At 43.6% G+C, this 12645-nt stretch overlaps 1 protein-coding gene across 1 annotated transcript in view; it reads right to left on the reverse strand.

The window, feature by feature from the left end:
* Window positions 1-12645, reverse strand: part of ARSB (arylsulfatase B) — a 68552-nt gene that overhangs the window by 23653 nt on the left and 32254 nt on the right. Inside the window, exons 5-6 of the mRNA XM_083404080.1 lie at window positions 10073-10316; window positions 6377-6447 (exon numbers count right to left, since the gene is read on the reverse strand). Of these exons, the coding sequence (XP_083260206.1) occupies window positions 6377-6447; window positions 10073-10316 (315 nt within the window). The remainder of the gene's footprint in view (window positions 1-6376; window positions 6448-10072; window positions 10317-12645) is intronic.

The raw sequence follows: 12645 nt of genomic DNA on the forward strand, positions 1-12645 counted from the left end.
TGCTTTTTTTATTAAGTGTTCCGTTTGAAATTTCATATGAAAATATTAAGCAGAATGCCAAGAGAATATGCAAAGGTAGGTTATTAATTAAGGGAGGGAAGTGATTTGTGTGTCTCTAGACCATGGGTAGGCATACTAAGGCCTGGGGGCCAGATCTGGCCCAATCGCCTTCTAAATCCAGCCCGTGGATGGTCCGGGAATCAGCATGTTCTTACATGAGTATAATGTGTCCTTTTATTTAAAATGCATCTCTGGGTTATTTGTGGGGCATAGGAATTTGTTCATTTCCCCCCAAAAATATAGTCCGGCCCCGCACAAGGTCTGAGGGACAGTGGACTTGCCCCCTGCTGAAAAAGTTTGCTGATCCCTGCTGTAGACACTGACTCCTTATTCAGTGTGGCATTGTTGAGTCTCAGAGGGTACATGTCCACAAGCGATAGCATGTGTTTAGCATGGCTTATTTTCTCCAGAACTTTGTCCCATTGCATTTTTAAAACTTTGAAAAGTAGTCTGGACCAGACTATTGGAGAGAGAAAAGAAGGCTCAATGAACCCTGTTGTACAAACTGATAAGGAGCATGTACAATAACTGCTATTGGGTTTTAAGGCACAAACCTATGGGAAGATCTCCTGCAGCAGTTCCACTGAAAGCACTATGCCTTGGCACAGCTCCTATTCTTTCCCAATGGAGCTCCTACAGGAGAACTTTCCAAGTAATTACAGTCTCCTATCATGCTCCAGCAGGTGCCCTTAGGTAATAGGATCCCAATTCAGGAAGGTCCAAGTCTCCTGCCCAAAAAACTCACCAAGAAATGATGATATGGGGGCCCAGCAGTGACCAAATAAGCCAAGGTCAAACAGAGGGTATCAGTCCAAGAGGTAACCCAGAGGCAAGGTCAAGCAACAGTCAACACAGCAAGAAAGTGAAACAAGGTTCAGGCACAAGAAGCCAGAGACCTGTGTCTTTTCCAACACATGGGAGGTTCAAGAGGGAGCCAGTTTGGTGTACTGATTACCAAGAAGAGTTGCTGTGCTCATTAGGCCTGACACTACTAAACAGCCCTAGTTTGTTCTAATAAAGATTTAACTTCACTTACTCCATGTGATTTATTGCTGACCTGCTCCTGACAGGCACTTTAGCGGGTGTCTCTGTGGAAGGTCCTTTGAGGGGATCCTCAGTCCTAGTGGTTACAGGGTGTCCCCCCCTCCTATGGATTTCTCCTGTGCATTTACAGGTTCCTATGCTCCTGAGTCAACAGGGCAGAATGAAGCTGCCACTGTCACGTCTAGTTTGACCCTCAAAAGCAGACATAATGCATAGAGGTCAATATCTCTGAATGGAACATATATCATAGCTGAGTACTTCCCATGTTATTATGTTCTTTCTTCACCTCCCCCCTACTGTTCAGAAATGGGCAGAAACATCAGAGGAAAAGGTGCAAGTTATTCCGAGAGGTTAGCAACACTCATGCTCAGTAAAATTGTTCCCAGATCTATCATTTTCTGTGGTGAGCTTGAACCTACATGTATTCTACTTGGCGCAAATAATCTTCCTTCCAGAAATCTGCCATTGCAACTGTGGAGGGCAAGTCTGTGTTGAGACAGTGATTTTTGAGTGTCTGTAAAAAAGCCTACTGAACTATTCAAGAGCTGTGATGCTCAGACTCATAATCTGAAAATAGGTTGACTATTCTGAGAACTATGACCATGACGTATGCTTCTAATAGCCTGAGTTGCTAACATCCTAATATGTTTTCCAAAAACAGTCTTTTAAAAAAACCTGCTAAATTATTATGGCTAAAATTAGAACAATAAAGTGTGTAATGCAAAGCAACTGGTTCCTTCAATTTTCACCCAAAGCAGCCTTCAAAACTTTTGATCTACTAAACTGAATGCAGACTACCTGCCATGTATGCGCTCCCAGAAGGGACTTGAGAAAGTTGCAATTTTCAGTACCAGTCTGGGGCTGCAAACAAACGGGGCTGCTATGGTCCTGGCAGGCCACCATACATACATGGTTGATGAGTTGCATTTGACTAGAAAGATTGCAAGTCGAGGAGAAATTTTGAAGGTATACTTATTTTTCAGTTTTAAAATGAGTTCCACAGATATTTTCTGTGTACAATGTGTTTTAAAGTGATGTTGCTTCACACACCTTTGTCTCAGTCCAACAGGAGTAAACACTGGCACAGACTGTAGCTGTGCACATATTCCCCTGTACCAAAAAGACTCACGCAGGACAGAATTTGCCCAACACACTCTCAACCATCTGTTTGGTGAGAAGGCAGAATCAAAGCCTCCATTTTCTTTTGCATGGACAGAGGGCCAGTGCAAAAGAACATGGGGAGCTGCCTTAAACTGTGCCAAACCATTGTTACCTCTGGATCAATATTGCCTACACTGGGTGGCAGTGACTCTCCAGGATTTCAAACCACGTTCTCCCCCAACCCTACTGAGAGATACTGGGGAATGAACCTAGCACCTTCTGTATGCATAGCTGAGGGTCTGCAACTAAGCTATGGCCCTCACTATGGCACTGAGATCCAGATGCCACGTACAAAGCTGTTTTCTTTCCTCATGACTGGAATTCATGAATGTGAGAAGCAGCCATGCTTACCTGGCCTCCTGACATGGGTGTCACTGCAGCTTACTGGAAGAGGTGATGCACGCAGCTGGGAGATCATCACAGTGCAGACGCCTTGGCAGAACAAATCCGGTGCTCCCAGCAATGCATCCTCACTGTGCCAGACTAGCCCCTCCTAGTAAGATGGAGTGACACCCATGCTGGCAAACCAGGTAAGTGCTGCTGGGCACTCATTGCTTAAGCTCTGTTAGCTTTGCATGCAATAATTTTCTTAAAGCAGAGTGAACAAATAATGCAGAGAATCCTTATAATAGAAGGCATTGTTGTAAAAGTGTCAAAAAATCCCAGTGAATACAAGTCTCGGGCCCGACTGCTCCTACATTCTCCTGTAGTAAGAAAAAGGTGGAAAGGATGGCCTGGGTAGCAGATGTTGATGCAAGAGAACCTAAAGAATGACAGATGATGTCAGCTGGGTGCATAAATAAAGATGATGCATTTTTGTGATGTTTTGCTGGGTTGTTGCTTTTCTTAAGTGTCAAGCGCTATTCATACAGAATGCTATTCATACAGAAACTCTCATTGCCTTGAGATGTCCCAAAATTGGGACAGGGAGGTGTAGGGAAGAAACATCCACACACACACACACACACACACACCCCTCATATGCCAAAATGGCTCTAAGCTGTTTACAACGATGAAATCACTGTCAACTGTCAACTCATCTGGGTTCAACTAGCACCACAGAATATGGATTTCAGAAGAGGAGCTGCGTTAGAAAGTGACATTCATAATGGGAACCAATAGACAGGATTCTTTTGAGAGAAGTTGGAACAGCCAGGATTAGAACCAGCCAGCTCGGAGTGATGACCCAGCCAATAATGGAACATGTACTCATGTTACTTCTGTACAGAGAAGAAGCTGCTTTAGGCAGGTATCAAATCCAAAATTACTGTATAACTTTCAAACTGCTAGGTGGTACGGCTAAACACTTCCTGAAGGCCATTCCTTGTGGCTTGGAACCCATCTCTTTCTTACTCTCAGAGGTGGGGCTGGAAGAGACCCCTGCCTGAAATCCTAAAGATCTGCTGGCAGTCAATGTAGACAATACTCTAAAGGCACATGATGCAACAACCTAGATGAAGCTAAGAAGATCTAGGTCTGGTCAGGGCAGTGTCAGATTTATGTATAAGCTAAACATGCTATAGCTTAGGCGGGCACCACTCTCTTGCCCCCCCCCCCAATATACTTCTTCTTAATTGTATTTCAGGGACGCAAGTGGCACTGTGGTCTAAACCACAGAGCCTAGGGCTTGCCAATCAGAAGGTCAGCGGTTCGAATCCCCGCGACGGGGTGAGCTCCCGTTGCTCGGTCCCTGCTCCTGCCAACCTAGCAGTTCGAAAGCACGTCAAAGTGCAAGTAGATAAATAGGTACCGCTCCGGCAGGAAGGTAAACGGCATTTCTGTGCGCTGCTCTGGTTTGCCAGAAGCGGCTTAGTCATGCTGGCCACATGACCCGGAAGCTGTACACCAACTCCCTTGGCCAGTTGGTGACCAGAATCATCCGCGACTGGACCTAACGGTCAGGGGTCCCTTTACCTTTAATTGTATTTCACTATTAATATACCTCTTCTTAATTGTATTTCAGTTTAACAATTACTTTGATAAATTACATATTTTGTTATGTGCAAATGGCTTTAGATACCTATTAGGTCCATAAATTACCATGTAATATATATTCAACACAAAACAACAACAACAATTTGTTGCTGACAAAGGACAGCTGGACATATAAAGGGCCCCATTACCTTCAGTAGCTTAGGGCCTCATCAAACCTAAATCCGGCCCTGGGTCAGGGTATGGATGAGACTGCTTACAAACTCTATAGATGCTACCTTGCATTCTACAGAAGGGGGTGAAGGTTGGATATAAATACAATACACAAAATATGGGGGGGGGGCAGGTCACAAATGACTCATTTGCAGCTTTTGTCAGGGAACCAGCCAGCAATAAATCACATGGAGTATGTGAGGTTAATTCTTTATTAGAAGAAACAAGGCTTGCTCAGGGGAACCAGGCCTAACGAGCACAATAACACTTGCCTACCAAGACAGTTGCGGAGGCTGAAGACCCCCACCTTCCCATAGCTGTCTAAGACTCCTGCTCCTCTAGGTCCTTCCCAAACAATCTGAGACTCTCTTGATGAGTCTGTCTCTGCTCCTCCCTCTTCATACCTCTTCTGGTTCTGGGAGACCAGGGGAGAAGGGAATTTGTCACAGCAAGAGTGGGAGATACCTTGGCTTCTTCATCAGTCTGACTCATCTCTGCCTCTTGGCCTCCCTCTTCTCCTGCTCCAGCTTTGCCACAGACTGTCCCTGCTCACTAAACCCTTTTATCTGTTCAGCTTCCGACACCTCTTCTTCCCAGGGGGTTCCCCAGCTGGTGCTCCCACCATTCCTCTGGGTCTAGCCAGCCTATGACATCTGTGTCAAGTTTTCTTGGAACAGCAGCTGTCACCTGCAGCAAACTATTTAAGGCAGCCCTTGCAAAACACAGCCCCCAAAGAACCCGGAGAAGGCCCCATACAGCCAAGGGAAGTTGTGCAGCATGTGGCTTCCAGGCCAGGCAGAGTGTGCCAGCAAGTCCCACCTGGCAAAACTTCATAAAACTTTATGCAGAACTAGAAGGGCTAAAATACATGCTTGGAGGCTGTATGACTTAGGAGGATGTATGCTTTTTGTCCTGGCCCTGAGCCACACTTCATTTTATTTCTGCCTTCTCTCCTCTCCCTCTCCTACTCTCCCGCACACACATGCGCAACTGCTTGTCCCCTGTGCCACTTGTCTTCAATTGCTACAGGCAAAAGGGCAGCAAAGAACGCGAAGCCCAGGCTCCCACAGAGTGCAACCCCAGTCCACTCTTTTGCTTCCTCGACTTTCAACTTTGCGGGGGCTGGGGGAGCCTGAAAGGGACCGTGCAAGGCCGCAGGCAGAGTCACAAAGCCTGGGGAGAACCACGCGAGGAGGGCTGCCATCTGTGGTTTTGGACACCCCTTTGTTATTACATAGTAATTTCATTAAGGAACTTAGAGAGAGTGTAAAAAGGATATGTTCCAATGAAAATCTTCTTAAACAATCCCCACATTGAAAAGCTTAGTCTCTGGCAAAATAACAAAAAGGAAAAAAAGGGGGGGGGGGAATAGCTGGGCAGAGTTGTAAAACAGACAGTGTTTAAGTGGAGAAGCAGAATTGGCAAAGCTTCCCATCTCTCATGATTACAGCATGAAAGCAGCCATGGGACTTGGAACTTCACAGCCACGTAGGAACTAGAGCCCCCCTCCTTTCTCTCTATCTGCTAGGTTAACAAGAGAGCTTTATTGTACAAGAAAACGGCATGTGCATGTATATCCCCAGCTATCGGAAGATAACCGCCACTTTTCAGGGCTGGGGGCATTTTGGTCCTTGGCATGGTGCCCCACTATGTACCTGGAGCATGTGGTTATCTGTCAACAGCTCTACACTCTGGGCTGCATTATGATTTACATATGAGCAACTTTGGAGCACGAGAGAACGCAACAGACTCTGGGAATGATTTAGAGTGTAGTTAACCGTGCTCTGAAGATGAGATCACTGCAACACTTTATGGCATAGTGGCAGAATGGCTGGTGTCCAGCCTGATTTAAATTCTTCACCCAGAGAGAAAAATAAAAACTACATTGATAGGGGAACCCCCAGCCCCCCAACTGGGCCTCAAGGACCTGTCCAAAAGTTCCAGGAATTAATAATGGTAGACTTACATGGAGACGAATCCACAAAAATCGGGTCTATGTTATGAAGCAGCTCCGTTCTGGGGGAAGGTTCGCCTTCACTAGAATAAAGTTTATTAGGAAAGGCATTAAATTTCTTTCTACAGTTTAACAGAATCCTAGCCCAGCTATTTCAATCATTCCTTTTGCGATTCTCTCAAGAAAAAAGGAAGTCTGTTAACTAATTAAGTGTGCAAAGCTGCTCAGAAATTTAAACAGGATATTGTTTGTCCTGTACCAAAACCAAGCCAGAAGAAGAAAAGAAGAATTGGGAGCACACTTTCCTTTGAAGCTCTGCCTCCTGGTTTCATGGTTACCATCACATGATTGACAAGTGGGTGGCCCTTCCCATCTAGGAAAGTGATCCGTGGTGGTGGGGAGTTCAGGCTGGATTCAGTTCCCCAACCCTGAACTAAGTTACACTCAGAGTAATCAGGAGCCCAATTAATTTTAGTTATGCATTTCAGGAATGCGTACATTGGCAAAATCCAACATTGGGGAAGTGGGCTTTTATTCAGCCATCAGGACTTCGCTTTTTCCTTTCTCCTCCCCACCCTGCAGCTCCAACCAAATCTGCTGAAGAGAGCCAATCAACCAGAGATTTGGGGTGCATAAGGAGGGTGAAGGAGGGGAAGAGGAAATCTCATTGCACAAGTGGAAGTCTGTTCTGCTTGCACATGGCCACTATTAGATGTTACACAAGGCTTTTCTTCACACAAAGTGGAAACTCAAAGGATTCGCATTAATGGGTTAGTCATACAGAGAGCAAACCCGCTGAAATTAATGGGCATAACTAACTTAAACTGGTCTACTCTGAGTGGAAAAAGGGACGCGGGTGGCGCTGTGGTCTAAACCACAGAGCCTAGGGCTTGCCAATCAGAAGGTCAGTGGTTCGAATTCCTGCAACAGGGTGAGCTCCCATTGCTTGGTCCCTGCTCCTGCCAACCTAGCAGTTCGAAAGTACATCAAAGTGCAAGTAGATAAACAGGTACCGCTCTGGTGGGAAGGTAAACGACATTTCCGTGCCCTGCTCTGGTTTGCCAGAAGCGGCTTAGTCATGCTGGCCACATGACCCGGAAGCTTTATGCTGGCTCACTTGGCCAGTAAAGCGAGATGAGCACCGCAATCCCAGAGTCATCTGCAACTGGACCTACCTAATGGTCAGGGGTCCTTTACCTTTTTATTCTGAGTGGAACTTAGTTCAGAGAAGGGGAACTGAGCCAGACTGAACTTTCCACCACCAACTTCCCACTTGGATAGATGTGCAGGGCCACCTACCAGTCAATAGTCCAATGTAAACATGAGGCCAGAAGGCAGAACATCAAAGGAAAGTCCACTCCCAATTATTCCTTTGCATATGTGGGTTGATTTCAAGTCATGCCTACAAACAAAAACTGTTCCTTTGCAGGAGTGGCTTGAGCTATGGCTTTGCAGATCCTTTGCAGCTGTGTCTTGAAATCAAGCTAGGGCTGCAAAGAACAACATTCTTTTTAGCTACCCAATAGTTATAAAACACAGTAAGTCAATGCAAGATATTTAGAAAACATTTACCACACAATAAAACAAGAAGACATAAAACTAGCAATAAAAATAATGTAAAACAAAATGGTTTTCACTTGCTTTCTGGTGATACCAAATGTTAATCATATACAGAGTAGACTCATTTAAAATCATAGGAACTGGCTAAGCTGACAGGGAGGATACATGAGAGAGACAACATGGATTTCAAAAAGGAGTGGGAACCATTTATAAACCATATAAAAAGACAGTATAAAGATTTGGACCCATTGGCACGTTTTGACTAAACTTTCCCAATTATATAAGAGGTAAAACGAGCAGGGTATAGAATTTAATAAATCAATACGGAAATATTGGGGAAGCCAAAGAGGGGGGAGGGGAGAAATATGGATATATAAATTGTTCAATTAAGATTTGTGGAAAATTTGTTGTTACAATTTGAAAAATTATTATAAAATACAATAAAATCATGGGACTTTAGCTCATTTATTTCAATTGGTCTGTTCTAAGTATGACTTCTTTGGCTCTCAGCCAAAATGACTAAAGGTAGGAGCTCAGGAGGCCTTTTTTGGGGAAGCGTTTCAAAGGGTTGTGTCCAATGCTAGTCCTACTCAGAGTAGACCCACTGAAGTTAATTGGTATGACTAACTTCGGTTCATTAATGTAAATGGATCTACTCTGATTAGAAAGTACTTTGATACAACATAATGTTGCAGCACCCTAAAGAAAAATACAGTTGCCTAAGTCAACAAATTTGTCCTCATGGGAAGTGGATCAGGGCCTCTCTTAATTTTATGGGAGAAGGGTGTCATGTGGGAGGGAAATGTTGTACAATGTACCCAGCTCCCTAGATATATAGGGCTTTGTGCAACATAATTAGTACCATGAATTATGCCTGGAAACTGACAGGTAGTCATTGCAACCAGTAGGGAGCAGGTTTTTAATGCCCCCAGCAATCTGCATTCACCAAGAGGAGGGTGAAAACATTTTGTACTAGCTGCAGCTAGGGGGAAAAAAAACTTTATAAAGGAAATTGAGTGCTATGCTTTCAACTTTATTAAGAATGCCTTGTCCAACCAAAACCCTGGTTGGTCTGCAGCACTTGGGAAAGTTCACAGAATCAGATTGCTGGAGAATACCCAATGGTTCCTGCAGTAAAACCCTTTGTTCCAACACAGGAAGATATTCAATATCCACAACATCTCTGGAGATGCCTGTCCAACCAGATAGAATAATAAAAACATCACCCCAGGCAGGCAAAAATAGTTTAAATAGCTCTAATAGAAAGCTGTTGTAAGGAACTGATGCATGGCAGAGTCAAGCAAGGAGGAGACTGTGGTCAATTTCATGTACTCTGTCTGTTGCAAAACTGTAATTGCTGCAGATGTTTTTTCTTCCATGGGGGGTCTACCAATAATTCTGTGCACCCTTGTACTTTTAAAACTCAGACAGCTTAATCCAATCTATTAAAAACCCAGCCATTATAGTTTCAATAAAATACCCCTGCTGAAACTATGTAAGACTGCAAACCGCTTTCTGCATTGCTGATAGCTTAATGAAGCAATTATCACCTCTCTCCATCTTGTTTACTCTGTGATATTGAAAACCAGTTACTTTTCAACCATGCAAGAATGTATCTGTTTACACTGTTAAAACACCCAGGACTCTGGGGAATTCTGGTTAGATTGCAAAGGGGGGAGGGGGGAGGAAATTCTACAGGGAAAATTTAGAAGGTGAAAACTTGCCCATGAGTAATTTGACTTAATCAGACTATTGGCAGGAAAGTTTCTGATGGATTACACAGTGGACATGCATCAGGGTTGCATTAATTTTTCTGTTACAAACAGCTGGGTTATCATTCATTTAATCAAATCCGCTTATAGCAGCAAACACTCAAGTGATAAATTATTTCTCAGGACCTGGAAGATCATGGATTTTTGAACAAGGCGTCATACAAAATGTTTGCTGCTTGAGTCTGCTAGCTTGATTAAGTTTAGTTGCCCCACTTCTGCTAGTTAATAAATCCATTAAAAGAAAATCTGACCACATTTTTAAAGACGTTTACTTTTTTTAAAAAATGGCAAACAAGGATTTTACCCCCAGCAACATCTTGGTTGCCCATAATGCACCATGGAGAGGGGGATAATGTCCTACTAAAACAGAGGTTACCTGATTGTTCTCCAGACATCAAAACCATCTAGACGCTTTGTGCCATTTGTAGACCCTCCAGCGAGCTTCACCAGGGTTGGCAGCCAATCAGAAATGTGGATAAGGTCATGACTTTCCACTCCCTTCCGTTTCAGTAAAGGACTTGCAACAAATCCCACTCCTCTCACTCCGCCTTCCCACAGTGTCCATTTTCTTCCTCTTAATGGCCAGTTGTTTCCACCTGCCAACGTTTGGCCCCCATTATCTGAAACATATTAAGCGGTAAGTATGAAGAAACCCGGGAGTGACGCGGGTGGCGCTGTGGGTTAAACCACAGAGTCTAGGACTTGCCGATCAGAAGGTCAGCGGTTCGAATCCCCGCGACGGGGTGAGCTCCCTATTGCAACAGTTCAATAAAGATCAGGCTTACGAGCTGCTTTGCTTCTCAATATTCTCTGGTTGGCCTCTGTTATTTTCTCCTACCAATAGGGAACCCACATAAGGACTCTACAGTATACGGGCTCTTGGATACCCCATAAGGGAAAAGGGACAGATTTTGTTTACAACACCCCACGCCATCATCTGCTACAGGGTTGTTGTTGTTTTTTATTCGACAAAATTTCATAGCTAACAAATCTGACTAACATTTATAAGCAGGGTGTAGAGGACTGTATCTTAATAAGGAGTGCCCATAATTTAATGGCAAAGAACAAGAATTGGCAATTCAGGTTAAAGTGTCAGGTAGCAGGTACTGGGAGAAATTCCTGACTGACTTTGGAGACCCACTGCCAATCAGAGTAGACAATATTGGGTTAGATGGACCAATGACCTGCCCCAGCATATGCATTACAACTATCCCCATCATCATTATACTTATTTCTTTATTACACTTATATACCTCCTTTGCCTCCAAAGTTCCCCCTCCCCATTAATCTTCACAACAACCTTGTGAGGTAGGTCAGGCTAAGAAACAGTGTCTGGCCCAGCGAGTTTCATGGTTGAGTGGGGATTCAAACTCTGGTCTCCCAGGTCATAGTCCAACACTCTCACTGTTACATCACACTGGTACTTATGCATAATTTGAATGATTTCACTCTGAAATGTGTATTTGTTTAAAAAAAAAATTCACTTCCAAGATCCCAGCACTCCCATTTTTTAAAGATAACTGTTATGTACTGAAGTTCTCACCCTGGGCCAGCAGGGGGATACTGTAGATGCAAATGAAGGATCGAAAGTGACGTTCAGTGATTGGCTAGTTTGTATGCAAATGAAGGATCGAAAGTGACATTCAGTGATTGGCTAGTTACAGAAAATGGTTACTGTTGCATTCTAGTGGAGCTCTATATAAGCAGGCTGTCTGAGCTCCTCAGTTCAGTTCTGTTCCAGCTTACAAATAAAGAGCTGCTTTGGAAGAATCGCTGTGTCGTCTGATATGTTCGCCCACAACTTAACAATAACCTATTAAGAGATCATATTCACTTGTGAGATACCTCCCACTGGGATAGACTTCTACCTTCTTCTGGCTCTGCACTGCTCTGCTTTCAAGTTTTATAAACATCAGTAAATACTGTTTCTCTTTGTTACTGGAGAAAAATCATACAGTAATGAAGTGTTCTGTTGCAATTTAATGCTCATTAAACAGAGAGGGTAAAGACCAATATTATTTTGTTCTGAAGTGGGTGGGTTGTGAGTAGGGCTGCAATGTTTGATCAACTGATTGATTAACCAATTCTAAAACCTTTTAATTGACTGAAAAGGTGTTCCTAATTAACTGGGCAGCAAACATAGATATACATTTTTAAAACCTATTATTTATGTGACTACTTATGAATGTGCAGGCTTCAAGCATCATTTAAAACAAGCATTCCCATGCTCTCTAACGTAAGAGAAATGCCTCTTCTATGGTAACACCCAGTGTGGCTTATATACACACATTGTCTAGACAAAAAGGTTGGATTCAGAGCTGACTTTCTGCAAATCATCAACGGCCTAAAGTCTTGGGCCCAGCAACCTTCAGGATCCTATGCACCATCATTATGTCACAAAGGAGAAAGAAATCCTCTAAGAACATCCTCTTTACAGTGGTACCTTAGGTTAAGTACTCAATTCGTTCCGGAGGTCCGTTCTTAACCTGAAACGGTTCTTAACCTGAAGCACCACTTTAGCTAATGGGGCCTCCTGCTGCTGCCGCGCCGCCAGAGCACGATTTCTGTTCTCATCCTGAAGCAAAGTTCTTAACCTGAAGCACTATTTCTGGGTTAGCGGAGTCTGTAACCTGAAGCGTATGTAACCCGAGGTACCACTGTACTTTACTGCCTTGTGTATGAAATCCAGAAAATAAACACAGAATATAGGCCTTTGAGATTCTTCTACCATTTTCAGGATTTGTTCTACAAGAGGTGGTACTCTCTGAACCAAAAATATAGAAATGGAAGATCTAGTCCTAGATCTCCATCACCTTGCCAAGTTTGGCAAGTAATGAATGTGTAGCTTGTTCTGTGGGTAGAACAGATTTTTGATAATACTGTTTTGGAGGTTCACTTCTTCAATATGTAATCTTGCAACCTAAAGTTGGCTTCCAGGACCTGACAACT

This window comes from Podarcis tiliguerta (assembly GCF_965153285.1).
Source record: "Podarcis tiliguerta genome assembly, chromosome: 11".
In the NCBI taxonomy this organism is placed as follows: Eukaryota; Metazoa; Chordata; class Lepidosauria; order Squamata; family Lacertidae; genus Podarcis; species Podarcis tiliguerta.